Here is a 27,454-nt window from a genome sequence, read left to right as displayed (position 1 = left end):
TCCTCCCTGGCCTGCCGAAGGCGGCTTCTGATTGGACGAGGGCTGTGCCGCCCCTAGCCAATGGGAGCACAGTGCGATGACTTCATCCTTTGGTCGCCCCGGGCGCGGATTGGCTGTGGCCAGCCCCGCCCCCGGCCCCCACGTGGGGCGTGTGTGTGTGCTGGGGGCGGGGGGGTTCCCGGTCCGGGCGCTGATTGGCCGCGGTGCGGGCCGCGGCGGCTCCGCTGTTGCCGAGAGGAAGCGCGAGGGGCCCGGACGAGGCGCTACGGAACCGGGCCGGGAGAGACCGCCGGGTGAGCGCATGAATATGTTAATGAGATGCAAATGACCCTTCCCCGGGAGGGCGTCCGGAGGGGGCTCCTGTCCTCTCCCCTTGGAGTTTCGCTCCCAGGCCCTGCGGGGGGGGGGGGGCGCCCGCCGGGCTGCCGCGGGGGGTGATGGGAGTTGTAGTCTTTCCGCGCGGGGGGGGCCGCCCAGTGGCTTCCGAGGGGCGGGTCACGGCGGGGACTACGTCACCCAGCGCGCAGCGAGCGGCGCCTGGCCTGGCCTGGGGCAGGGTCGGTCGCGGGGGCTGCTGGGAGATGTAGTGTGGGGAGTCCGTCGGCGGGGACTACGCCTCCCAGCAGGTTCCGCGCGGGGCGGGAAGCGGCCGCGCTGCGTACCGGGAGCCGTAGTCGTCCCGCGGAGCGGGGGCGCCGGGGCTCGTGCCGGGATGCGGACTACAACTCCCATGACGCGCCGCGCGGCCTCGCGCTTCCCCCCTCGCTCCGCGCCATGTAAACAAGTCTGGGCCTGGCCCCGCCCCGCCCCTTCTCTGCTATTGGCTACTGTACCTCCTGTGCCGGACTCCTCTACGCCTTCTCGGTCTCTCATTGGCTACTGTAAGTGTCCCTCGCAGGGAAGGGGCAGGATGAGCTTGGGATAGTAACCGCCTCTCCTCGCCTCTGATTGGCCACTACCACTGCTAATCTTGGGAGGCGGGCCATGCCCGGTTTGCCTCGTGTCCGTTGGCCCCCGCGACTGCCAGTCAGGGGTTTATGCGCGCTGATTGGCCGGCGGCTCCAGCTGGTCCAGATTCATTCACCATTTTGTCTGTTGGAGTAAAAGGGGCTCGGAGGGGCCGAGAGGGGCTCGGGCTGGACCATCCCGTGGTGCGGGGGGGACCGGGCTGTACCAACCCCCTGGATAGGGGGCAGGGCTGTACCAGGCTCCCCCTCGGACGGGGGGGCAAACAGGTAAGGGGGTCCCCGGGGCGATACCAACCCTCCGTCAGAAAATAGGGGGAAGCCCCCCCGGCGGTACCAACCAACCCCCCCGCTCTGAGAATGGGGGGAGCCCCCCCGGGCGGTACCAAACAACCCCCGCTCTGAGAATGGGGGGAGCCCCCTCTGACGGTACTAACCAACCCCCCTCTAAAAAATGGGGGGAGCCCCCCAGGGCGGTATGTACCAACCCTCCCCGAAAATGGGGGGAACCCCCCAGGGCGGTATGTACCAACCCCCCCTGAAAAAGGGGGGAGCCCCCCCGGGCGGTACCATCTTCAGTAGTGTGGCAGGAAAGGGCTGCACCATTTTTTGCAGGCTGGGCAAGGGGGTTGCGTTGCTATTATGGGATGGGGGTTTCCCGGGTGAGAGGGACCCCCTGGGATAGTATTATGGGTTGGAGAGTGGTGAGCCACTCAGGAGACCCCAGCGTGTGTGTGTGTGTCTGGGGAGCTGGGGGTGAGGGGGATCCTCTGGGCCTGACAGACTAGGGGAAATGGGGCCCAGGGCGTGGGGGTGTCAGGATGTCCTAGGGGGCCTGGGCAGTCGGTGTTGAGGCGGGGGGAAGGCTGGAGCTGGGGAAGATGAGCTGGGGGGGGTGCAGAAAAGGCAGACGGGGCTGGCATTGTGGGGGTGGGGGCTGGCCCGGGGGGGTGTTGGGATTGGGGTTCCCTGGTATTGGTGGGGTTGGCGGTTCTGGCCCCATTTCCTCCCAGGGATGCCCAGAGGGGCCCTGCTAGGCCAAGTGGCCCAGGACTCCGGAGGATACAGGCAGGGCCCAGCTGCTCTCCCTCCCTCAGCCCATCTTAAGGGGGGAGGGGGTGGCGTTCCAGCCACTCCTGGGTCTCTGCCTGAAATTGGGGGCCAGGAATCGTCCCGGGGGATCTCAGCAGCTGGGACGTCCCACACACCTTTACACACTCTGGGGGGGGGGGGGCTTTAAGATCTGCACATGGGCAGAGAGATTTCCCCCACACACACCTTGCTTAACCTCTCCCTGCCTGGGGTAGGCTGGGCTGGGCCAGGATTCAGGGCAGACAGGTATGTGAGGGGCAAATTTAGCCCCGTTCCCAGAACAGGGTGTATTAGGGGATGTTCCTCTCCCACACAGGGGCTTACTGCCCCCACGCAGGAACCCACGTTCCCCCATGGTGGACATGAGATCCCAGCACTCCCTCTGGCCCCCCCGCCCTGGGACTATACACACAAACTCCCCCCTGGTAGTTGGGATGTTGGGGGAGGGCTGTGGGTCGGGGTTCAGGGGCCCCAGTAGAGCTGGGGGAAGCCCTGGGTGGGTTGTCCAGACCTCACCCCTTGACCTGGTCTCCCCCCCGCCCCTGCCCTCCCAGGTCCTGTGAGTTCACCCTGCCTGGAGGCTGGAAGATGAAACCCGCGAGGAAGGCTGCCAGCTCCTCTTCTTCTGCCTCGTCCAGCAGCAGCAGCAGCCGCTCTCCCCCATCCACTCGGGCCAAGACCCAGAAGCGCAGGACGGCTGAGGGGGGGCCCAAGCCGGCAGAGGAAGAGGAGGCGGGCGGGGGAGGTGGGGAGGAAAGCCCTGCCCAGCCCCCGCCCTTGTCAGGCCCCCATCTCATGCCAGTGAAGATGGACCCCGGCTCGCGGGAGCTGCCTGGCAGGCAGAGTGATCCCTACGAGACACCCGAGGGGGAGCCGGGGTGCGACGACCCTCCAGGGGAGCCCCCTCTGAGCCGCAAGACGGCCACCTTCAAATCCCGAGCCCCCCGCAAGAACCCAGCGGCCGGGGAGGAGTGGAGCGGGTCCGAGGGCTCCGGGGTGCCAGGCGAGGAGGGCGCCGGGCGCTGCCCCTCCTCCAGCACCGACACAGCCAGCGAGCACTCGGCTGACGAGGACGCCAAGGGAGCTGGGGGGGAGCTGTGGGGCCCGGCTCCTGGCCCCAGCGACTATGACCTGCGGCTGCTGCGCTCGCAGCGGGTCCTGGCCCGGCGCCAGGGCATCTTCCAGCCAGCCGTGGTCAAGCACGTCCGGCGCGGCCAGGACCTGGGAGTTCAGTTCGCCGGCGACCGGGCCGTCACCTACTACGAGGGGGCGCTGGGCTCGGGGGCCCTGGACGTGGTCCTGGACACCACGCCCTCTGCGGGCGCCGTGGCAGTGGGGGCCCGTGTCTGCGTCTGCGTGGCCCCCGAGGAGACGACCTACTACGAGGGCACTGTGATGGAGGTGAGCCTGAAGCCGGCCTCCTACAAGGTGCGTTTCGCCAGCCCCAGCCCGGCCCCCCGCAAGGACACGGTTTGGGTGCCACGCTCTGGCCTGCGGCTGCTGCGCCCACCCTGGAACCCAGCTGCCGCCGCGCCCCCCAAGCCAGAGGAGGAGGAGCCCCCTGGCCCTGAGCCCAAGCAGCCGGAGGACGCCGAGGTTTCCAAGATCAGCGCTGGCGTGCGGGGGGCCGGGGAGGAGAAGCCCTCGGCTGCCCCCCAGCAGCTGCTGTCGCCCCCCAAATCCCCGGCATTCGCCCGCCTGCCGGAGCAGGCCTCCCCGCTGCTGAGCCCCGAGGCGGGCGGCAGCCGCAGCAGCAGCGTGGTGTCGGTGGAGAAGTGCAGCACGCCGGGCTCGGGGCGCTCCCGCACGCCCCTGACGGCCGCCCAGCAGAAGTACAAGAAGGGGGACGTGGTCTGCACCCCCAACGGCATCCGCAAGAAGTTCAACGGCAAGCAATGGCGCCGGCTCTGCTCCCGCGAGGGCTGCATGAAGGAGTCCCAGCGGCGGGGGTACTGCTCCCGCCACCTCTCCATGCGCACCAAGGAGCTGGAGAGCCTGTCGGAGGGCCGGGCCAGCGGGCTGCGGGAGGGCAGCGCCGAGTTCGACTGGGATGAGACGTCTCGCGACAGCGAGGCCAGCAGCGCCCGCGGCGACTCCCGCCCCCGCCTGGTGGCGCCAGCCGACCTGTCCCGCTTCGAGTTCGACGAGTGCGAGGCGGCCGTCATGCTGGTGTCGCTGGGCAGCTCGCGCTCGGGCACCCCGTCCTTCTCGCCCGTCTCCACCCAGTCGCCCTTCTCGCCCGCCCCCTCGCCGTCCCCCTCGCCCCTCTTCGGCTTCCGGCCCGCCAACTTCAGCCCCATCAACGCCTCGCCCGTCATCCAGCGGGCAGCTGCCCGCAGCCGCCACGTCAGTGCCAGCACGCCCAAGGGGGCGGGGGGCGGCGTGCTGAGCCCCGAGATGCTGCACCACGCCCCGCACCGGGAGCGGCACTCCTCGGGCATCGTGCCCACCTTCCAGACCAACCTGACCTTCACCGTGCCCATGAGCCCCAGCAAGCGCAAGGCAGAGGCGCCCCACGGCGGGCCGGGGGGGGGCGCCGACTTCCAGAAGAGCGACAGTCTGGACTCGGGGGTGGAGTCAGTCTCCCACACCCCCACCCCCTCCACACCCGCCGGCTTCCGGGCCGTCTCACCGCCGGGCCCCGGGCCCTTCTCCTCCCGCTCCCAGCAGGCCTCGCCGCTGTTGCTGCTCTCCCCACCCGCCGGGCTGACCTCCGACCCCAGCCCCATGGTGCGCCGGGTGCCGGCCGTGCAGCGGGACTCGCCTGTCATCGTCCGCAACCCCGACGTGCCGCTGCCTTCCAAGTTCACGGAGAAGCCGCGGGAGGGGCGGGCAGGCAGCCCCCGGCTGGGCAAGGTGGGCACCAAAGAACAGCTGCAGGTGCCGGTGCCCATCAATATGGGGCGGGCGCTCCCCTGCAGCCAGGCCAGCGCTGTCCCGGCCCCTGAGCAGGCACCCCCCGTCTTCAGCGTCTCCTCGCCCTTCCAGCCGGTCGCCTTCCACCCCTCCCCGGCTGCCCTGCTGCCCGTCATTGTGCCCAACGACTACCCTGGGCCGCCAGCCCCCAAGAAAGAGATCATCATGGGCCGGCCTGGCACAGGTAAGGGACCTCCGGGGCGCCCTCAGGCCTGGCCTCAGTGCAGTGCTGCAGGGACTGGGGCGGGGCTCGGGAGGGGGCGCTCTCCCCTCTGGCATACAATGGTCTTGGACCTGTGGCTGCATATTTCTGCTGGGACAGGGGTTCCTCTATGAACAGCTCCTGTGCCCCACCCCAGAGGTGGCCGCATCCCAGCGCCGGGCGAGGGGTCCCTGTATAGACAGCCCCCGCCCTACCCCAGAGGTGGCCGCATCCCAGCGCCGGGCGAGGGGTCCCTGTATAGACAGCCCCCGCCCTACCCCAGAGGTGGCCGCTTCCCAGCGCCGGGCGAGGGGTCCCTGTATAGACAGCCCCCGCCCTACCCCAGAGGTGGCCGCATCCCAGCGCCGGGCGAGGGGTCCCTGTATAGACAGCCCCCGCCCTACCCCAGAGGTGGCCGCATCCCAGCGCCGGGCGAGGGGTCCCTGTATAGACAGCCCCCGCCCTACCCCAGAGGTGGCCGCTTCCCAGCGCCGGGCGAGGGATGCCGGGTTTGGAGTTGTGTCTTAGTTGGAATACTAGTCTGTCAGCTCAGCTCTCGACATTGATCTCTAGCCTAGTTCAGCCTAAAAGGCAACCGCTCCCCCCCCCCCGCCCTCTGGCTGCTGAGGGGGGCTGGGGTCAGCGGGTGGACAGGAATAACGTGGCTGCGTGTGATGCTGAACGTGCACAGCCTTGGGTGTGTGTGCGAGAGATGCCAGTGCCCTGAAGGGGACGCTGTGTGCGTGTCAATGCTTCTGAGTGTGTGCGTGTGTCTCACGGTGCCTGGCCCTGGGGGCTCAGTCTCCCTCCGGTTCCCCCGGTGGCTGTCACCAAACCCTGCTGGCGCCCACCCCCATTGTGCGTTGCTGGCCATTCACACTCGCCTAGGCTGGATGTGGGGCTCCTCGGCGATTCTGCATGGGGCTTTTTCTCTTCTTACCCAGGCCTGGATCTCCGGTGCAGGGCTTGCACGTGGGATTCGTGTGCTCAGTTTTGCACAGCCTGGGGCTCTTGGGGCAGCGTTTGCACCATGGGCTCATACACTAGCCCTCTCGTATGCTCATTCTCGCCCTAGTTTGGGGTTCCCAGTGCAGGGTTCACACACTCGCTGTCGCACTGAGCCGGGCCTCTGGTCAGAGGCCCCCATCACCAGCCATTGTGGAGCTGGCTGTGGAATCCCTGGGGGGTGGGGCCTAGCTCCCTGCCCCAGGGGTGTGGGTGTGAACGGGCAGCTCACTCGCTCCCCTCCCATCACCATCCCTGCAGTATCGGGGATGTAGTTTGCCGTCTCTTGGCAACCGGTAACCAGAGCGACCATCTCCCTGTGCTCCAAGCCCCATCTCTATTTATATTGGCGTGAGAAGGGTGGGTGTGCAAGTGGGCGTGCGATGGGGTTGCACGAGTGCAGGGGACATGACAGAGCTGGCCTCTCCACCCTCCCGCAGATAATGCTCATACACAAGCTCTCCCACAGTGCCTGTGTGACTGGCATAGATGTGCACAAAAGCAGTTGCACACATGACATACTTACACGGATCACACTCATGAACACAAGTGTGTTACGCCCGGTTCACATGTCACTTGCATATTTCACAGACCCCACCACTTTAGTCACAGCCCTGGGGTGCACACGTGGCTCTGGCACACCTAACACACCCCAGACTTGGCACAAACACTGCGCTCACACCTTGCCCACTGCTCCTGCACACTTGTGCACACCAGGCAGCTCCAAGCTGTCAAACGTGCACAGTATGTATACAGATGCCTCCCCCTTCCCACAGACATGAGTGTGTTCTACACATGGATGCTGGGCGTGTTATCGACACCTGGGTCCCATAGCAGTGGGGCTGGGGGTTCGCCCGGAAATCTGGTTCTGGGCGGGCGCAGGCTCACGCCAGCCCTCAGCCGCAGCGCCACGCTTGCCAGGCCGGAGCAGCTGCTCACGCGCACGGGGTCCTGGTGGCGCTGGGTCCTTCTGGTCCAGCTGAGCCCTGGCAGCTTCACAGGTGGTGGCTTTGTGGCACGCACGCATTGCACGTTCGTCTGCCATCTCACACTCTCTTGCACCCCTTTGCGATCCCTCTGTCCCTCCCCCATGCGCTGGCATCTGCTTCTGCCCGCTCACCTCCCCTGAGGGGCGTCTCGCACCCTCACGCTGGCATTGCTGGGTGGGTACTTGCGCTCTGGGTCGCCCTGGAGACCCCACGGACTCCATGGCAACCCCAGACACACCCCCCCCCCGGGGTTGCCATGGAGACCCCATCCTTCCTGTGTGGGGTAGGGTTGCCCCAGAATGGGGGAGGGGGAACAGGCTGCCCCCTAGTTCCTTTCGTGCTCTCATGGTCGCCTCCCCACCAATCTTCTTAGCGGGCCCCCTGGCTGCGAGACTCATCCCTGGTGGCCACTGGAACGTCCCATGGGCCGTCCTGTGTTGCTGCCCCCCAGAACTGCATGGGGGGAGGGGACCCCAAGACTGTGTCCCTGCCGCCCCCTGCTGGAGGGGCTGAGTCCTGCTCTGTGTGTGTGTCCCTGCCCCCCCCGCTGGAGGGGATGGGCCCTGCGCTCTAGTCGGTGTCTCTTGCTGTGTGTGTTACGCTGTACATTGTGGGCAGTTCTGTGTGTTTTGTGGGCTGTCTCTTGCTGGCTGTGTGGTGTGTGGGTTTTTTTTCTGTACAGGATATGTGTGTTCTTATACTTTGGGTGTGTTGCCACATTGGAATTGTCTTGCTCTTGTTGTGTCTCTGCTCTTTGTGTCCGAGTGTATTAAACTGCATTTGCAGGTGTGCGTAGTGTGGTGTTACAGTGCATTGGCATGTGTGCGTCCCTCTCAGTGTATCTTGTCTCTCTTGTGGGGTGTAGGTGCGTGTGCATGTCTCCTACTGCACATTCGTGTCTCCTGTGCGTGTGCGGCACGCGCGCATGTTTGGGGGGGTGTTTTGTGTGTCTCCTGCTTGCAGCGTGTGTGTTGTGCACGTCTCTCTCACTGGGTGTGTTTGTTTTCCTCTCTCACATGTGTGTTTGTGCCCGCCCCCGTGAGCTCTCAGCCCAGGGCTGGGGGGCATGGAGTGGGGTTGCTGGGTTCTCTCCGACCCCTACTCCATGGACCTGCCCGGGGTGTGAGCAGAGGCCGTGTTGACTCAGGCTGCCAGGCCTGGTGTATGTGGGGAGTGTGCATGGGCCCCGGGTTAGCAGGGCCCCGGGTTAGCGGGGACCCACCTGGCAGGGCCGGCTCCTCCCCCTCGCCCCTGGGTGTGTGAGCGAGGTTATCCCAAGAATGCAGCTGGGCCCCCAGCGTGCCCGGCGGGCAGCCAGTGAGGAGCCAGCGCCCCTGGGAGTGTGCGTGTGTGAGATAGAGAGCAGCTGTGTGTGTGTCGGCCTGTGTGTGTCAGTGTGTGGTAGAGAGTGGGTGTGCGTCAGCATAGCCAGATACGTCAGTGTCTGTGTGTGAGCACGGGGGGCGTGTGTCAGCAAGCCCAGCTGTGTGAGAGCGCGCATGTGGGCAGCAGCATGCCCGTGTGTGCGCACGCGGGTGTGAGGAGCGTGTGTACATATGCACAGCTCCGTGGGGGAGTGAAAGTGCACAGCTGTGTGTGCAGACATGCTGGTGCACACCTCTCTGGGCACGTCCTCGTGCCTGTGTGTGTGTAAAGGCAGGTATTGGGGTGAGAACATGTGAGCGTTTCGTGCCCATGAGGGGCAGCTGAGTGGGATGCCTGGGTGGGCGTGTGGTTGACGCGCAGGCGAGTGTGGCCAGGGAGCACACACTGCTGTGAGCGTGTCAGCTGCGGGGGTGTGGGGCATGGGAATGTAAGATGCGTACATGAGCCTGTGTATGACACGTGAGTGAGCGTGTTAGAGGTGCACAGGAGTGTGTGTGGTGCGGCTGCAGGCGTGTTAAGCGCACATGTGTGGGTGTATGGAGTGTGCGTGTGTGGCGTGTGTGCACGCGTGTTAAGAAGGGCACGTGAGTGTGCAGGCGGGTGCGGGAGTGAGCGTGTCAGAGGAGCACAGGAGCGTGTGTGCGGGCGTGTTAAGAAGGGCACGTGAGTGTGCAGGCGGGTGCGGGAGTGAGCGTGTCAGAGGTGCACAGGAGCGTGTGTGCGGGCGTGTTAAGAAGGGCACGTGAGTGTGCAGGCGGGTGCGGGAGTGAGTGTGTCAGAGGAGCACAGGAGCGTGTGTGCGGGCGTGTTAAGAAGGGCACGTGAGTGTGCGGGCGGGTGCGGGAGTGAGTGTGTCAGAGGTGCACAGGAGCGTGTGTGCGGGCGTGTTACGAAGGGCCCGTGAGTGTGCAGGCGGGTGCGGGAGTGAGCGTGTCAGAGGTGCACAGGAGCGTGTGTGCGGGCGTGTTAAGAAGGGCACGTGAGTGTGTGGGCGGGTGCGGGAGTGAGTGTGTCAGAGGAGCACAGGAGCGTGTGTGCGGGCGTGTTAAGAAGGGCACGTGAGTGTGTGGGCGGGTGCGGGAGTGAGCGTGTCAGAGGAGCACAGGAGCGTGTGTGCGGGCGTGTTAAGAAGGGCACGTGAGTGTGCGGGCGGGTGCGGGAGTGAGTGTGTCAGAGGTGCACAGGAGCGTGTGTGGCGTGTTAAGAAGGGCACGTGAGTGTGCGGGCGGGTGCGGGAGTGAGCGTGTCAGAGGTGCACAGGAGCGTGTGTGCGGGCGTGTTACGAAGGGCCCGTGAGTGTGCAGGCGGGTGCGGGAGTGAGCGTGCCCGGCCGGCCCACGTGACCCCGTGTCCTGCCGTGCCCTGAGGCCAGGGTGAGGGGCGCGGCGCCGCAGGACCCAGGCGGAGCAGCGGCCCCGCCCCGCTCCCAGCGCCGGCGGGGGGGGGCGGGGGAGCAGCCAATAGCTGGCGCCGCCGCTCCCGGCCAATCGGGAGCCGAGCCGTTGATTCGCCCCGCGGTGACGTCGCCGCGGCGGCCAATGGGCGGGCGGCGTGTGTGAGCGCCGCTCATTTGCATGTGAATGACCCGGGGCGGCGGCGGCCAATGGGGGGGGCGCTGGGGCCTGCGTGACGCGGGGCGCGCGCGGGGGGGGCCGCCCTCGTTCCCAGGCGGGGCCGGGCCGGGACAAGCGGCGACAGGCGGCGGCGGGCGCCGGGCAACGGCGACAGGCGGAGACCCCCCCCCGCGCGCGCCCCCGCCCGCCCCGCGCCCGCTCCGCGCGCGCCCGCGCTCGCTCGCCCCCGGCCCGGCGCGCGCGCCCCCCCCCCAGCCTGGGGGCGGCCCCGGGCGCGCGCGCGCGCAGGGCTGAGGCGCCCCCGGCCGGCAGAGGGGGCGGGGGGGGCATGACCCCCGCCGCCGCCCCCCCGCGATGTTCTCCGCGGAGCGACCCCCGGCAGCGCTGCCCCCCCCCGCGCCGCGGCGGGGGCTCGGCATGTTCGGTCAGTGGCGCGGGGGGCGGGGGGGGGCAGCCGGTGACCTTTGAACCCCGGCGCGGGGGGACCCCGAGAGCTGCCCGCCACCGAGCCCCCCTGGCAGCCCCGAGGGGAGAGTCGGGGGCGGGGGGGCAGGAGTGGGGCGCGGGGCCCCTCCCCTCTGGGGGGCGCCAGGTCCTGTCTGGGCGCATGGCGGGGAGTGTCGGGGGGGGCAGGAGTGGGGCGCGGGGCCCCTCCCCTCTGGGGGGCGCCAGGTCCTGTCTGGGCGCATGGGGGGGGAGTGGCGGGGGGCAGGAGTGGGGCGCGGGCCCCTCCTCTCTGGGGGGCGCCAGGTCCTGTCTGGGCGCAAGGCGGGGACTGCCTGGGGGGCAGGAATGGGGTGTGGGGCCCCTCCCCTCTGGGGGGCGCCAGGTCCTGTCTGGGCGCATGGGGGGGAGTGGCAGGGGGGCCAGGAATGGGGCGTGGGGCCCCTCCCCTCTGGGGGGCGCCAGGTCCTGTCTGGGTGCATGGGGGGGGAGTGGCAGGGGGGCAGGAATGGGGCGTGGGGCCCCTCCCCTCTTGGGGGCGCCAGGTCCTGTCTGGGCGCATGGGGGGGAGTGGCAGGGGGCCAGGAATGGGGCGTGGGGCCCCTCCCCTCTGGGGGGCGCCAGGTCCTGTCTGGGCGCATGGGGGGGAGTGGCGGGGGGGCAGGAATGGGGTGTGGAGCCCCTCCCCTCTTGGGGGCGCCAGGTCCTGTCTGGGCGCATGGGGGGGAGTGGCGGGGGGGCAGGAATGGGGTGTGGAGCCCCTCCGCTGCCCTCTAGGAGTTGCCAGCTCCCATCCGGGTGCCTGGGGGGTCTTGCTGGGCCAGGACAGGAGTGGGGCGCGGGGCCCCCCCCCCGGGGCACTGGCCCTGGTCCAGCCCTGGTCTGGGGGTTCGGGGTAGCTCAGTGGTTTGAGCATGGGCCTGCCAAACCCAGGGTTGTGAGTTCAATCCTTCAGGGGGCCGTTTAGGGAGTTGGGGATCGGTCCTGCTTCATGCTGGGCCTTGGACTAGGTGCCTCCTGAGGTCCTTTCCAGCCCTGGTATTCTGTGGATGTTTGGGTCACAGCCCCAGCACGATGGCTGAGGACTGGACGGGCCACTGGGGCCCCTTGCTCCCCGGCCCCCCACCGCAGAGGGTCCATCGATGCTGGGGCTCTCCTTGCCCCCTCCCTGAGCTCCCCGAGGCAGTCAGGCTCTGGGGGCAACTGAGCTGGTTCCGTCCCCAGAGCCTGAATTAACTTCCCAGCGCAGACCTGCCCCTCGCCCGCCAGGTGCAGCGCGCAGGACTCCTGGGTTCTATCCTGGCTCTGGGAGGGGAGTGGGTGTAGTGGGAGGGGGGAGGGGGGCTGGGAGCCAGGACTCCTGGGTTCTCTTCCTGGCTCACTGTGACCTTGGTCAGTCCCTTCCCATCTCTGTGCCTCAGGTTTCCTGCCTGACCCTGCTGCGTGCTCTCGGGGCCGTGACGCGTTTTGGGGGGGTGTGTCTGTGCCCCCGTCAGCCCTGCAGACCCATCCATGCTTGGAGTTCGGCACCATCATGGGGGACGGGGAGGAGTGACGGGGGGGCTGCAGCGACACCCCCTCCCTGCTGAAATCCTCTTCCATCCTGTCCCCCCCCCGCCGCGGGGGATGTGGTCACCGGCCGGAGAACAGGAAGGCAGAACCGGCTTCCCGGCAGCGCCCCACCGCCAGCCACTTAAGGGCTTTAATAATTGAGTTAGCCGCGCACGCGCCGTGCTCCCGGGACGGACAGCGGGGGCGCTGAGGGGGTTGGGGGACCCCCGATGCCACCAAGGGCTGGCAGTGGGCGGCTGGGTTGGTGCCCTGGCAGGTGGCTGGGGCGAGGATGCTGCATCGTGGGGGGGTGGCTGTGGCATGCTGCCCCGTTGCCTGTGGGCAGCTCCCCGCCGTGGCACAGGCAGCTGCGGGGTGGGCTGGCTTGCTGCTGTCGCGCATGGGGCACCTGCCCCATCTAGGCTGGCCATGTGGGTGCTGCCCTGTGGTAGTTGCCCGGCTGGGGGCTGAGGGGGCTGTGCCCATGCAGGGGTCAGGCCGGGGCCCGAACAGGCAGGTGTGGGGAGCAACCTGGGCTCTCGCTGGTGGGGCGCGGAGGTTGTTGCGTTCGGGTGTCTGGTGGCGCTTTGTGCGATGCAGGTTGGGCAGGACTTGGGTTGCCGCGGTGTGTTACAGGATGTCCCGGTGTATTTGTGTTTGCCAAGCTGTGTTGCACTGCAGGTTGGTGTGTGTGTGTGTGTTGTGTTATGTTGCATTGCTGTGTAGTGTTGCAGTGTGTGTGTGTTGCAGGATGTGGTACAGCTCTGTGCGTGTTGGATGCCCCAGCTGCACTGTGTTGGGACATCTGTGTGTGTCAGGGCTGTGATATGTTGTGGGATGTTGTGTGTGTTGCATTGTGCTGGGGTATGTGGCAGGGCCTTGTTGTGTAGCTGGGGTGTGGCAGGGCCGCAGGTGTTGTGGGTGTGTGGTTGTGTCCCTGGCCTCCACCCCCCAGGAGGAAGTGCTGCTCAGCTTGAGAGGCCCCACAGGAAGGGGCGAGGGGATCATCTGGGGCTGGGAGATGTGGGGGTGGGATGGACCTGGGGGTGACTCAGTGCTGCATGCTTTCCCTGTCCTGCGCCCTGAGCTACCCCTCTAGGGAGTAGCATGGGGTGATGCCCTACTCTGGGGTGCATTGGGGGGCTGCTGGCTCCCCTTGCCCCCAGATCAGTGCTGGGGGGCTCCCCTCCCCCTGTACATCCCTGGGTTTGGCAGCCGCTGTGCGTCAAAGCAGAGTCACCATGCCTGTTCTCCCCTCCTACAGCCAGCACCTCTGGGGCTCCTCCCTGCATTCACCCCCAGGTTGTGGGGAGGGAACCTGGTGCAAAGGAAAACTCCAGAGTCCTTCCCCATTGCTGGGGGGTACGGGAGGCTATCTGAGCATGGGGTAAGGCCAGGGAGCCCCAATACTGGGGGTATGGTAGAGGGCAGAGTGACCCTGGGGGAGAGAACCCAGGCGTCCTGGCTCCCAGCCCCTCCTGCTCTGACCCACCAGACCCCACTACCCTTCCAGAACTGGGGAGAGAACCCAGGCGTCCTGGCTGTGTGTTTAACCCTTTGTCTGCTCTCTCCCTTCCAGTCTGGACCAACGTGGAGCCGCGCTCTGTGGCCGTGTTCCCGTGGCACTCCCTTGTGCCCTTCCTGGCCCCCAGCCAGCCGGACTCTTCCGTCCAGCCCAGCGAGGGCCAGCAACCTGTCAATCACCCCGCAGTGTCCAATCAGAACAAAGGTGAGGGTGGGATAGCCTCATGTGGGCCAGTTGGGGAGAGCCAGGGGGGCCGTGAGCCCAGCCAGTTCCTTGCCAGCACAGGGGAACTGCTGGCTTTTGTGTGTGACCCACCAAAATGATGCCCGCGCAGCAAGCAAGGAGTGCAGCTAGCAGGGGGAGCTCGTGCTGTTGCATTTTGGTGTGACCCACAAAAATGGCCTCTGCTTTGCTGATGGTGGTAGGGGATGGGCATCCTTTGCATTTCAGTGTGACCCACAAAAATGGCCCCTCTCTGCCTGGTGTGTTCTCATGGGCTGTTGCCCTTGACCTTTGCCCCCACCAGAGCCTCCAGAATCAGCGGCTGTTGCCCATGACGTCCCGGGTGTGGTGTCAGGGGCTGAGCTGGGAAAACGGGAGGCTTCCCGCCCCGACAGCCCAGCCTCAGCCCCCCAGGCCACGGCAGCGGCTGGAGGGGCAGAGGGCCCTTCCCAGCTCGTGGACGAGGCCCCAGGGCCCCCAAGACTGGACAGCGAGACAGAGAGTGACCACGATGACGCGTGAGTGGGGGAGGGTTGGGGGACAGGGGGCTGGCGGGGGGGCTACGGGGGGGATGAGGGGACATGGGGCTGGTGCAGGGTTTTGAGGAGGAAGGGGGAACATGGGGCTGGCAGGGGAGTAAGGAGGGTTGTTTGTGGGCACATGGTCAGGGCCGGCAGGGGGACGTGGGTTGGGGCCTTGTGGGGTGGAGGCAGGGGCAGTACAGTGGGTGTTGGAAGGGTTGGGGGCAGGGTGTGGGGGGATCTGGGGCAGGGACCAGGCTGGGGGGAGGATCGAGGGGCAGCAGGGTTACAAGAGTGACGCCCGCCCTGCACAGGTTCCTGTCGATTGTGTCCCCCGAGATCCAGCTCCCTCTGCAGCCCGGGAAGCGCCGGACGCAGTCGCTGAGCGCCCTGCCCAAGGAGCGAGACTCCTCCTCCGAGAAGGATGGGCGCAGCCCCAACAAGGTGAGAGAGACTGTCCCCCTGCCGTGTGCATGGAACAGTCCAGAGACTCCATCTCTCCACCCCTGTGTCCGTGGAACGGTCAGTCCCCACACAGAGACCATCTCCCCACTCGCCATGTGCATAGAACAGGCCAGAGAGACACCCTCCCCCATGCTGCCATGTGGATGGGATAGTCCAGTGAAATCCGCTCCACCCCCCGTACATGGAATGATCCAGAGAGGGCATCCCACAGTGTGCATGGAACAGTCCAGAGAGACCAGCTCCCCTCCATCCCTGTGTATGGAATGGTACAGAGACAAGAGTGCCCCCCCCCGCAATGCTGTGTGCATGGAACAGTCCAGAGAGACTTGCACTTCCCCAAGGCCAAGTGGATTATTCCCTACATGGCATGTGGCACGAGAATTCACACCCCCCCCTTTAATTTGCACATGGAACGCACCATGACACCTCATGCCCCCCTTTATCCCCCATCTGGAACGCTCCATGGTAACTCCCCCTTCCCCTCCATCCCCCACATGGAATGTTCCATAAGAACCAGCCCCCGTAATCCCCCACATGGAATGTGCCATGAGAACTCATCCCCCCCTGTATTTATACATGGAATACTCCATGAGGACCCCCCAAAGGCCCCCCTTCTTTGGGGAGGGGTATGATTGGCTGTGAGTGCATTGCTTGTTTGCATACTGACCCCTCCCCTAGCCCCCCCCATCTCCCTGTTGGAGGGATGTGATTGGCCGTGGGTGTGTTGCTCATTTGGATGCTGATCCCTCCCCTAGACCCCCTTCCTGTTGGAGGGATATGATTGGCCGTGGGTGCATAGGTCGTTTGCATACTGACCCCTCCCTTCCCTGCAGCGGGAGAAGGACCATATCCGGCGGCCCATGAACGCCTTCATGATCTTCAGCAAGCGGCACCGGGCCCTGGTGCACCAGCGGCATCCGAACCAGGACAACCGCACGGTCAGCAAGATCCTGGGCGAGTGGTGGTACGCCCTGGGGCCCAAGGAGAAGCAGAAGTACCATGACCTGGCCTTCCAGGTGCGGGCACCGGGGCGGGGCCTGGGCTGCCGGGGGGGGGGGGGGGCCGTACTGCAGGGAGTTGGACAGCAGGGGGTGTCAACGAGGGGGTTGGGGAGCTCAGCGTTGGGGTCAGCAGGGGGTGCTGCGCTGCAGGTGGTCAGTGGAGGGCTTGGGGGCCAGCGAGTCGGGCGGGAGGACGCGGGGGGGCCAGTGAGTCAGGCCGGGGGAGCAAGGGACTTGGGGATCCGGTGAGCGGGAGGTCTGGGGGGCCAGCGGGGTGCCCCCTAACGTGGTCCGTGTGCAGGTGAAGGAGGCGCACTTCAAGGCACACCCCGACTGGAAGTGGTGTAACAAGGACCGGAAGAAGTCGAGCTCGGACGCCAAGCCCTCAGCACCGGGGCCTGGGGGGGGCCCCAAGGAGGCACGGGAGCGCAGCATGTCGGAGACGGGCACGGCTGCCGTGCCGGGAGGTGAGACCCGCCCCCTCCCCTCTCCCCCTCATGGGGCTCCCCCCACAGCCTGCTCAGCCCCTCTCTTCTTCCCCCATAGCCTCCTCGGAGATCCCGGTGCTGGCAGGGCCAGAGGGCAAGGCAGGGGGCACGGGGCACGTGCCCGGGGAGCGGCTGATCCACGTGGCGGGGTCTGGGGCGCAGCGGCCCCGGGCCTTCTCTCACAGCGGGGTGCACGGGCTGAACACCGGGGAGCGGGACAGCCAGGCGCTGCAGGAGCTCACACAGGTACTGGGGGGCCTTGGAGCTCATGTGGATTGGGTTCTGGAGGGGTGGTGAGGGGATGTATTGGGTCCCCTGTGGGGAGTCTGTGTCTGGGGTGGAGGGCCCTACTGGGAGGGGAATGGGATCCCTGATGGGAGGGAGGGTCTCGGGTCTGGGTTGGGGGGCCCTGCTTGGGGATCGGGGGGGAATAGGATCCCTGATGGGGGGAGGATCTCAGGTTTGGGTTGAAGGGGCCTGCTGGTGGGAGGTGCAGGGGTCGCAGCCCCCAATTGCTCCCTGCTTTGTTGCAGATGTGCTCCAGCCCGTCACCCTACCCCGGCGGGAAGGGGCAGTATGGGGGGCCGGGCCCCTCTGGGACCCCATTCGCAGCTCCAGGTGAGGGGCCCCGGCCCCCCCTACTGCCGCCAGCCCCCCGTGCCGCCCGCTCCCAGCGTGTGGCCAGCGAGGACATGACGAGCGACGAGGAGCGCATGGTCATCTGTGAGGAGGAGGGGGACGATGATGTAATTGGTGAGGCCCCCCCCCCCCGAACCCCTCAGAGCTCCCGGCTCCCTTGGAGCTCGCCTAGAGCCCCCGGACTCCACACTGCCCCCCAGAAATCCCTTAGCCACCCCCCCCCATGGCCCCGCTGTACGGCCGCACACCCCACAGACGTGTCTTCCCCCCGGCACAGCTCTGCAGGGAGGGGGTTGGATCTCCGGGCAGTGAGGGTGGGGCCTCGGGGGCATCACTGACTCTGCCCCCTCCTGCCCCCCCCAGCGGACGATGGGTTCAACCCGCCCGACATTGACCTGAAGTGCAAGGAGAGGGTGACAGACAGTGAGAGCGACACCTCTTCAGACGAGGAGCCCGACGGCAAGGTGGGGGCTGGGGAAGGGGCAGGGGGGCTATTTAGAGGGCAGGAGGAGCTATACGGGATTGATGGGGGTAGGGGGGCTGATATGGGGCAGGGGGAGCTATGAGGGCAGAGAAAGGCAGGGGGCCTGTTTGGGAGTTGATGGGGGCAGGGAGAGGCAGAGGGGTTGTCTGGGGGTTGATGGGGGGCTGATGGGGGCAGGGAGAGGTGGGGGAGGGCTATGGGGGGCAGGAAGAGACGGGGCTGTGTGGGAGTTGATGGGGGGGCAGGGAGAGGTGGGAGAGTTATGAGGGGCAAGGGGAGCTATGGGGGGCAGTACCTAACCTCCCCCCTGTGTCTCTCTCTGCCCCCAGGGCTTTGGGCGGAAGCTCTTCTCCCCAGTGATCCGCTCCCCGCCGCTGCCCCCCTCCTCGGGCGCCTTTGCCCCCTGCCGCCCGCCAGCCCCCCCTGAACTGGACCTGCCCCATGGCCCCGACCAGCCACCCCTGGCCAAGCCCTACAGCCCCTTCCCGCTGGCGCCCAGCCCGTTCAAGGCCCAGGACTCGCGGGGGGCCCAGCCCCCCGCCCCCGCGCCAGCCAAGCGCCCTGAGCCGGCACCCCCCTACCGCCGGAAGCGGGCTGACAGCGCCGGGGGGGCGGAGACAGGCGCCGCCGGGCCCTCGGTCATCTCCCCCCCCGGGGGGGCGCTGCAGGCGTTGGTGCTGCCCGACCCAGGGCGCCTGTCCGCAGGCACGGTGCTGGTGACGGCGCCCTCGCTCAGCGGCTACGGGGGGGCGCCAGCCCGCACGGCCTCCACCGTGGTCACCAACGTGGTCAAGCCGGTGAGCAGCACCCCGGTGCCCATCGCCAGCAAGCCCTTCCCCCGGGGGGTGGGCGAGGGCGGGCCCCTGCTCAGCCCCCCAGCCCTGGAGCCGGCCCCGCCAGCCCTGGCCGTGCTGGGGGGCGCCAAGCCCGAGGCTGTGCCTGTGGGGCGCATCGGCCTCCTCTACGCCGACAAGAAGCCCCCGCCCCCTGCCAGCCAGGCCCCCTCCCCCCACCTGGTGGCCGGGCCCCTGCTCGGGCCGGTGCCCAAGGCCCCGGGCAACGTGGTGACCAACCTGCTGGTGGGGCAGGCGGGGGGGGCGGGGGCCGGGCCGGCCCCAGTGACCGTGCTGCCACCGCAGCCCTCGGTGCAGTTCATCACCCAGAACCCCTCGGGGTCCGGGCCCAATGGGCCGGTGCCCCTGGGCATCCTGCAGCCCCAGGGCCTCCTGCCGGGGGCCCCAGGCAAGGCAGGGAGCATCACCCAGGTGCAGTACATCCTGCCCACCCTACCCCAGCAGCTGCAGGTGGCTGGGGGCAAGGGGGCAGGGGCTGGAGCCGCCAGCATCCACTTCACCCTGCCCCCCACCGGCAGCAAGGTGCTCGCCACCACGCCCCACGGCCTGCCCGTCCTCCAGCCCGGGCCTGGCAACGCCAGCACCGCCGTCACCGTCGTCTCCACCGCCCCCAAAGGTGAGGGGGCGCTGGCCCCAGGGCGGGGGGGCTGGCTGGCTCGGGGCGGGGGATGGGGCGGGGGGGCTGGCTCCCTCTCCCCCACCCCATCCTGATGCAGCCCCTGTCTCCCCCCCAGCCCAGTCAGCGTCTCCAGTGCAGGCCCCAGGCCCCGGAGGCTCTGCCCACCTGGTGCAGGGCAAGGTGCTGGTACCTGTGGCCACGCCCCAGGTGACGGTGCGGCCCGGGGGTGGGGCCGGCCCCATGGCCCAGGTGGCGCCGCCCTTCCCGGTGCCCCTGCAGAACGGAGCCCAGCCTGCCAGCAAGGTGAGTGCATGTCTGTGCCGGGGGGGGGGGGGGGGGGGACGGCTTGGGGGTCCCTCTAACCACGCCGCTCTACCCCCCAGGTCATCCAGGTGACCTCGTTGACCCCTGCTCTGAACAGTGGCGCCCTGGCGCCCCCCCTGAGCCCAGCCACGGCCCTCGTGGGACCCTCCGGTCAGGCCCAGAAGGTGCTGCTGCCCTCCTCCTCCACCAGGTAGGGACCAGGGTCGTGGAGGGGCAGGGCTCTGTGTCCCCCCCGCCTGCCTGTAACGCTCCCCCCTCTCTGCCCAGGATCACCTATGTGCAGTCCACAGGCGGGCACCAGCTGACCCTGGGCACCTCGGCCTCCCCCTCGCAGCCTGGCGTCGCCCCCGCTGCCACCTACGTGCAGGCCCCTGTGGGGCCGGCCCCCATGGCCCTGGGCTTCACGGCCATCGGGCCCAGCGGGCCGGCTATTGTACAGCCGCTGCTCTCGGGTAAGGGGGGAGGGGGGCTGTGAATGCGGGGGGGTGGGTTTGCAATGCGGGGGCGTTGATACACTCAATCCAGACCTCTGCTCCCCTCATGTGTTTGGCGGGGCTGGCCCTGGTGTGTCGGTACCAGGGAGGGGGCAGATAGCTGGGTTGGGGACGTAGTGGTGAAGGGGGCTGGGGCTGGGTCGGGGCATTATGCCGGGACTGGCACTGGGTGGGAGCTGGGACTGGGTTGGGTGACCTGCGGGAGGCAAGTGCCAGGCAGAGGGCTAGTTCGGGGACGCAGGGGGCTAGGTCAGGGCTGGGGCTGGGGGCAAGTGCCAGATGGGGGCGGGGGGCTGGGGCTGGGTGGGGGGGCTGTAGGTTTGTCAGGTGTCCGGTTTCTGACGGTAACGCCCGGTCGAAAAGGGACCCTGGCAGCTCTGCCCAGCAGCCAAACTAAGACAGACTGGTCCCTACCTGTTCTGTCTCCACGTGGCCCCCGGAAGCAGCGGCAGGCCCCCTCTCCAGCTCCTACGCGTAGGGGCAGCCAGGGGGCTCTGCAGGCTGCCCCGGCCCCGAGTGCTGCTCCCGCAGCTCCCTTTGGCCAGAACCGTGACCAATGGGAGCTGCGGGGGCGGCGCTTGCGGAAGGGGCAGTGTGCGGCAGAGCTGCCTGGTCTCCCCTGTGCCTAGGAGCCGGAGCGGGGACCTGCCGCTGCTTCCGAGAGCTGCTTGAGGTAAGCCCCTCCACCCCAGCCCTGATCCTCCTCCTGTCCTCCAAACCCCTCGGCCCCAGCCCGGAGCCCGCACCCCCAGCCGGAGCCCTCCCCCTCCCGTCCTCCAAACCCCTCGGCCCCAGCCCGGAGCCCGCACCCCCAGCCGGAGCCCTCCCCCTCCCGTCCTCCAAACCCCTCGGTCCCAGCCCGGAGCCCGCACCCCCAGCCGGAGCCCTCCCCCTCCCGTCCTCCAAACCCCTCGGTCCCAGCCCGGAGCCCGCACCCCCAGCCGGAGCCCTCCCCCTCCCGTCCTCCAAACCCCTCGGTCCCAGCCCGGAGCCCGCACCCCCAGCCGGAGCCCTCCCCCTCCCGTCCTCCAAACCCCTCGGCCCCAGCCCGGAGCCCGCACCCCCAGCCGGAGCCCTCCCCCTCCCGTCCTCCAAACCCCTCGGTCCCAGCCCGGAGCCCGCACCCCCAGCCGGAGCCCTCCCCCTCCCCCTGCACCCAACGCACCCAACCCCCCCAGCCCCACCCTGGAGCCCGCACCCAGAATCTGTACCTCCTCCTGCACCCCAACCCCCCTGCCTCAGCTTGGAGCCCCCTCCTGCCTCCGAACCCCTTGGTCCCAGCCTGGAGCCCCCCCAGCTCACTCCAAACCCCTCATCCCCCAGCCCCACCCCAGAGCCCGCACCCCCAGCTGGAGCCCTCACCCCCCCACACACCCCAACCCCCTGAGCGAGTGACAGAGGGAGGGGGATGGAGTGAGCGGGAGCGGAGCCTCGCAGAAGGGTGGGGCAAGGGTGTTTAGTTTTGTGCGAGTAGAAAGTTGGCAGTCCCAATAGACGGGGGCAGGGGGCTGTGTCGGGGGTGGGGCTGTTGCCAGATGGGGGCGGGGGTGGCTGGTGCTGGATTGGGGTGGGGAGGGGCTGGCACCAGGCAGAGGTCATGGGAGTGTGGGGGGCTGGTGAGGGACGGGGGCAGGGGAGTGGATCCATCTGTCCGTCTCACCCTTGGTGTTTCTCTCCCCAGGGCAGAGCCCTCTGCTGGCCCCGGGGCAGATGGGGGTTTCCCCGCTGCCCAGCCCCCAGCTGCCCCCCTCCTGCAGCGGCCCGGTGATTACGGCCATCTACCCCGGCCCCCCAACCGCCGGCCCCGCCCCGTCACCCGCCCACGGTCTCGTCTACAGCGTGGCCAGCCCCGCCCCTGCACCCATCCTGCCCAAGGGGAGCAGTGCTGGCAGCCAGGGCACACTGGGGCCTGGACCTATGGGTATGAATGGGGTGGGGCTGGGCAGAGCCCCACTCCCACCCACCTGGCTACAGAATGGGGGTGGGGTTATGGAACGGGGGGATGGGGCTGGGCAGGTCCCCAACACATGGCTACGGAACAGAGGGTGGGGCTGAGCTGGGCCAGATTCTTACGGGTATGGGGTGGGGGCAGAATTATGGGGTGGGAGCGGGCTAGGCTCCGCCCTCACGGGTATGGAACTGGGGGCAGAGCTTTGGGGTGGGGACGGAGCTGGGGGGGTGTAAGTGGGGGGGTCCCTGTGGCTCACCCAGCCCCCTATGACTATCTCTCTCCCCCCACAGGCCCCCTCGCCTTCCCCCCGGCGCCTGCCCGGCCCCCACGCCCTCCGCCGAAGCCCCCCCAGAAGGTGAAGGCCGCCATCGCCAGCATCCCCGTGGGCTCCTATGAGTCGGCCCCGTCACCCGGCCCTGCCCGGCCTCCAGGGGGGCAGCAGACGGAGCCTGGGGGGGCCCCCCGCGTCTCCCGGGAGCTGGAGAGCCCAAGGGAGCCTCCGGAGCTGCCTGCCCCCTCCCCTCCGCCCCAGCCCCCCAGACCCGGCCCAGCTCCGGAGCCAGACAGCTGGGATGGGCGCCCCCCCTCGCCCGCGCCCCCCCAGCACCCAGTGCCTGAGGCTGAGAGCGGTGAGGGCTGGAGCCAGCGGGAGGCTGCGCCAGGGGCCAGTGAGGAACGAACACCCCGAGAGCAGGCGAGCACCCCCGGAGCTGCCCTGGGGGGCAAGGGGCCGGAGACGGTGAGTAACCTGCCCCCGCATCATCCCCCTGTCCACCACCCTACCCCCGCCCCACCCACTGCTCCCAGGGGGCAAGGGGTCCGAGATGGTGAGTGGCCCCCCTACATCATCCCCGCCCGCCACCCTACCCGCACCCCCACCCCACCCACTGCTCCCGGGGGGCGAGGACCCCGAAATGGTGAGTGACCCCCCCCATCATCCTCCCCGCCCGCCACCCTACCCCCACCCCACTGCTCCCAGGGGGGCAAGAACACCGAGATGGTGAGGGAGCCCCCAGCCCCACCCCATCGTACCTCACCCACCACCTCCCCTGAGGTTGCGCCTGGGGTTACGAGTGCTGGGACGGGATTAGGGTTAATAACCCACCTCCTGTCCCCCATCACTCCCCTACCGCCCCTCTGCCCCGAACCCCCCCAACCTCAGGGGCCTTTCCTGCCCCCGATGCTGACGCTTCTTTTCCTCGCAGACCCCCCGGGTGCCTGTCTCCCCCGACTGGAGGGTCCCGGGTCCTGAGAGCCGCCCTGAAATCCCAGCGCCCCCTGCTGGCTCCTCGTCCTCCTCTGCGCTCAGCCCCGCCCCTGCTGGCTCTGGGGAGGGGTCCCGGGGGGCAGGTCCAATCCCCGGTGCACCCGAGGGCCCAGAGCGCAAGGAGGGGGGGGGCGGCAAGAAGGTGAAGGTCCGGCCTCCCCCGCTGAAGAAAACCTTTGACTCGGTGGACAAGTGAGTGACGGGGGGGTCAGTGGTCATTAGGGTTCTGGGTCACCTGGGGCCAGGGGTCAGGAGTCACTCAGGGTCAGGGATCACATGGCTTGTTAGGAGCTTGGCCTGGGGCAGACACCCGGCGCCCCCATCTCAGGGGACCCCCCACTCCTGGGCTCAGGCTGGGGGGAGAGGAGGGGACCGTGGTGTCCGGGAGAGCCGGTGCATGACGCGCCCCCGCCCCTCCCCCAGCAGGGTTCTGTCGGAGGTGGATTTCGAGGAGCGCTTCGCTGAGCTGCCCGAGTTCAAGCCCGAGGAGGTTCTGCCCTCGCCCACGCTGCAGTCCCTGGCCACGTCGCCCCGCGCCATCCTGGGCAGCTACCGCAAGAAGCGCAAAAACTCCACCGGTGAGTGGGGGGGCTGCGGGGTGGGAGCGAGGGGCACTGGGGGGCGGCTGCGGGGCGGGAGCGAGGGGCTCCGGTGGAGCTGGGGGGCGGGGCTGCGGGGCGGGAGCGAGGGGCTCTGGTGGAGCTGAGGGGCGGGGCTGCGGGGCGGGAGCGAGGGGCACCGGGGGGGGGCCTGTGGGGCAGGAGCGAGGGGCTCCGGTGGAGCTGAGGGGCGGGAGCGAGGGGCACCGGGGCGGGGCTGCGGGGCAGGAGCGAGGGGCACGGGGGGGGCTGCGGGGCGGGAGCGAGGGGCACGGGGGAGGCTGTGGGGGGGGCTGCGGGGCGGGAGCGAGGGGCACCGGGGCGGGGCTGCGGGGCAGGAGCTAAGGGCACGGGGGAGGCTGTGGGGGGGGCCTGTGGGGCGGGAGCGAGGGGCACCGGGGGGGGGCCTGTGGGGCGGGAGCGAGGGGCACCGGGGGGGAGCCTGTGGGGCGGGAGCGAGGGGCTCCGGTGGAGCTGAGGGGCGGGGCACCGGGGCGGGAGCAAGGGGCTCCGGTGGGGTTGCGGGGCGGGAGCGAGGGGCACCGGGGGGGGCTGCGGGGCGGGAGCGAGGGGCTCCGGTGGGGCTGGGGGGCAGGGCGGCGGGGCGGGAGCGAGGGGCTCTGGTGGGGCTGGGGGGCAAGGCTGCGGGGCGGGAGCGAGGGGCACCGGGGGGGGCTGCGGGGCGGGAGCGAGGGGCTCCGGTGGGGCTGGGGGGCAGGGCGGCGGGGCGGGAGCGAGGGGCTCCGGTGGAGCTGGGGGGCGGGAGCGAGGGGCTCCGGTGGGGCTGGGGGGCGGGGCGGGAGCGAGGGGCACCGGGGGGGGCTGCGGGGCGGGAGCGAGGGGCTCCGGTGGGGCTGGGGGGCAGGGTGGCGGGGCGGGAGCGAGGGGCACCGGGGGGGGGCTGCGGGGCGGGAGCGAGGGGCTCCGGTGGGGCTGGGGGGCAGGGCGGCGGGGCGGGAGCGAGGGGCTCCGGTGGGGCTGGGGGGCAGGGCGGCGGGGCGGGAGCGAGGGGCACCGGGGGGGGCTGCGGGGCGGGAGCGAGGGGCTCCGGTGGGGCTGGGGGGCAGGGCGGCGGGGCGGGAGCGAGGGGCTCCGGTGGGGCGGCGGGGCGGGAGCGAGGGGCTCCGGTGGGGCTGGGGGGCAGGGCGGCGGGGCGGGAGCGAGGGGCACCGGGGGGGGGCGGCGGGGCGGGAGCGAGGGGCTCCGGTGGGGCTGGGGGGCAGGGTGGCGGGGCGGGAGTGAGGGGCACCGGGGGGGGCTGCGGGGCGGGAGCGAGGGGCTCCGGTGGGGCTGGGGGGCAGGGCGGCGGGGCGGGAGTGAGGGGCACCGTGGGGGGCGGCGGGGCGGGAGCGAGGGGCTCCGGTGGGGCTGGGGGGCAGGGCGGCGGGGCGGGAGCGAGGGGCTCCGGTGGGGCTGGGGGGCAGGGCGGCGGGGCGGGAGCGAGGGGCTCCGGCGCCCCATGCAGGAGGGGATGGGGGGCTCATTAGCCCTTCGGCCTCCCCAGACCTGGACTCCTCCACCGAGGACCCCATCTCACCCAAGCGGAAGATGCGGCGCCGCTCGAGCTGCAGCTCGGAGCCCAACACGCCCAAGAGCGCCAAGTGCGAGGGCGACATCTTCACCTTCGACAAGACGGGTGAGGGCTGGGGGCAGGGCCGGCGAGGGGGCAGGGCTGGCGGGATGGGACGGGGCTGGGGCGGGGCCTGCAGGAGGGGGCGGGGCTCACCCTGGGGCGGGGCCTGCAGGAAGGGGCGGGGCGCAGTCTCACAGCCCCTCCCCCCAGGCGCGGAGGCGGAGGACGTGCTGGGGGAGCTGGAGTACGAGAAAGTCCCGTATTCGTCGCTGCGCCGGACCCTGGACCAGAGGCGGGCGCTGGTCATGCAGCTCTTCCAGGACCACGGCTTCTTCCCCTCAGGTCGGTGCTGCCGGGGGCCGCAGCCAGCGCGGAGCTAGGGGTTCCCTAGGGGGTGCCATGGGGCAGGGAACGGGGGGAGGGAGTCATTAGGGGGCACTGTGGGGCGGGGAGCTCCATAGGGGGTACCATGGGGTAGGAGGACTCTCCATGTAGGCATCGTTGTGGGCTCCCCAGTCTGTTGACTCCAGGAGTGGGGCAGGACCCCGGCCATTCTATGGGTCAGCGTCAGGGGGATGCAGGCGTCTCCATCGTGTCCTCCACCAAACTGCTGTGCAGCCCCACCCTGCCCACCCACCAGCGCCGGGCGAGGGGGCCCCGTGGAACCAGCCCCCGCCCAGAGGGGCCGCGTCCCGGCGCCGGGCAAGGGGCCCCCGTGGAACCAGCCCCCGCCCAGAGGGGCCGCGCCCCGGCGCCGGGCGAGGGGGCCCCGTGGAACCAGCCCCCGCCCAGAGGGGCCGCGCCCCGGCGCCGGGCGAGGGGGCCCCGTGGAACCAGCCCCCGCCCAGAGGGGCCGCGCCCCGGCGCCGGGCCCCCGTGGAACCAGCCCCCGCCCAGAGGGGCCGCGCCCCGGCGCCGGGCCCCCGTGGAACCAGCCCCCGCCCAGAGGGGCCGCGCCCCGGCGCCGGGCCCCCGTGGAACCAGCCCCCGCCCAGAGGGGCCGCGCCCCGGCGCCGGGCCCCCGTGGAACCAGCCCCCGCCCAGAGGGGCCGCGCCCCGGCGCCGGGCCCCCGTGGAACCAGCCCTGTGTCGCTGACACGGTGTCTTGTCTCCCGCAGCCCAGGCCACGGCCGCGTTCCAGGCCCGCTACTCCGACATCTTCCCCACCAAGGTCTGCCTGCAGCTGAAGATCCGCGAGGTGCGGCAGAAGATCATGCAGGCGGCCACCCCCACCGAGCAGGCGCCCAGCACCCCCGAGCCGGGGGGCCCAGGCGGTGGCGGAGCCGCTGAGGGGCAGCCCCTGGAGCCCGGGCCCCCCCAGGACTCGGACCCGGGGGCAGAGGCAGGTGGCAGCACCAGCTGGGACAATAGCCAGACATCTCCCCCGGGGGGCGCCGCAGGCAGTGGCAGATGAAGGGCCTTGAGTGGCACGGCTGGAAGCAAAGCATTCTGGGAGCTTCGCCCACCTTCCTGCTACGCCCCGGCCTGACCGGGGGCCCCGGCAAAGATGTTTCCTTGCTCCCCTGGGATGGTCCGCTCCACCATGGACTGCAGCGCCCCCCCACAAGGATGGTCTGCTCCGCCATGGGCGCCTGCCCCTTCCCCAGCTGGGATGGTCTGCTCCACCATGGACTGCAGCGCCCCCCTGCAAGGATGGTCTGTTCCGCCATGGGCACCAGCGCCTGCCTCCCCCCAGCCAGGATGGTCTGCTCTGCCATGGACTGCAGCGCCCCCTGCAAGGATGGTCTGCTCTGCCATGGGCGCCTGCCCCCTCCCCAGCTGGGATGGTCTGTTCCACCATGGACTGCAGCGCCCCCCCCCGCAAGGATGGTCTGCTCCGCCATGGGCACCAGCGCCTGCCTCCCCCCAGCCAGGATGGTCTGCTCTGCCATGGGTATCGGCACCAGCGCCTGCCTGCTCCCCCCCCTCACTGGGATGGTCTGCTCCACCACAGATGCCAGCGCCTCCTCCCCCCCCAGCCAGGATGGTCTGTTCTGCCATGGGCACCAGCGCCTGCCCCCCCCCCCAGCCGGGATGGTCTGCTCCGCCACAGATGCCAGCGCCTCCCCCCCACGCTCCACAAGGATGGTCTGCTCCCCCATGGGCAACAGGGTGTGCCCTACCCCCCTGCTGGGATGGTCTGCTCCACCATGATGCCAGTGGCTACCCCATCCCCACTGTGGCACCCAGACCGGCCCATTGCAGGCTCCTGGCCCCGCCCCTGTTGCCGTGGAGACTGCGGGGGGGGACATGGACACCTGGAAAGTGACGACTTTTAATAATGTTAAATATTTTGAGACCTGA

General features: G+C 69.5%; 1 protein-coding gene across 4 annotated transcripts; it reads left to right on the top strand.

Moving 5' to 3' along the window:
* Positions 1-60: 60 nt before the first annotated feature.
* Positions 61-27,454, top strand: CIC (capicua transcriptional repressor). Of its 4 annotated transcripts, none has more exons than XM_077840884.1 (21): positions 61-293; positions 2,612-5,157; positions 13,704-13,853; positions 14,176-14,389; positions 14,707-14,836; positions 15,691-15,873; positions 16,160-16,325; positions 16,405-16,592; positions 16,880-17,099; positions 17,349-17,449; positions 17,799-18,939; positions 19,058-19,245; positions 19,326-19,456; positions 19,534-19,718; positions 21,442-21,681; positions 22,002-22,450; positions 22,917-23,170; positions 23,402-23,556; positions 25,082-25,213; positions 25,361-25,492; positions 26,269-27,454. In XM_077840884.1, the coding sequence occupies exons 1-21, from the start codon at positions 61-63 to the stop codon at positions 26,562-26,564; spliced, it is 7,434 nt and encodes a 2,477-aa protein (XP_077697010.1). In that variant the 3' UTR covers positions 26,565-27,454. The 4 variants fall into 4 exon arrangements, with proteins under 4 accessions (XP_077697010.1, XP_077697012.1, XP_077697013.1 ...); XM_077840886.1 differs by having other exon boundaries at positions 172-293; positions 23,405-23,556; XM_077840885.1 differs by lacking the exon at positions 61-293 and adding an exon at positions 1,109-1,235.

This window comes from Eretmochelys imbricata, chromosome 24, assembly GCF_965152235.1.
Source record: "Eretmochelys imbricata isolate rEreImb1 chromosome 24, rEreImb1.hap1, whole genome shotgun sequence".
In the NCBI taxonomy this organism is placed as follows: domain Eukaryota; kingdom Metazoa; phylum Chordata; order Testudines; family Cheloniidae; genus Eretmochelys; species Eretmochelys imbricata.
Note: the sequence above shows the minus strand (reverse complement) of the source record. Positions and strands in the feature narration are given on the sequence as shown.

What these genes read in the sequence shown, in the direction of transcription:
- CIC (XM_077840884.1), top strand. Translation starts at nt 61, where the DNA reads ATGGGAGCACAGTGCGATGACTTCATCCTTTGGTCGCCCCGGGCGCGG. An exon ending in GGGCCGGGAGAGACCGCCGG is followed by an intron (nt 294 to 2,611) that starts GTGAGCGCATGA and finishes CTGCCCTCCCAG; the next exon opens with GTCCTGTGAGTTCACCCTGC. An exon ending in CGTCTCCACCGCCCCCAAAG is followed by an intron (nt 18,940 to 19,057) that starts GTGAGGGGGCGC and finishes TCTCCCCCCCAG; the next exon opens with CCCAGTCAGCGTCTCCAGTG.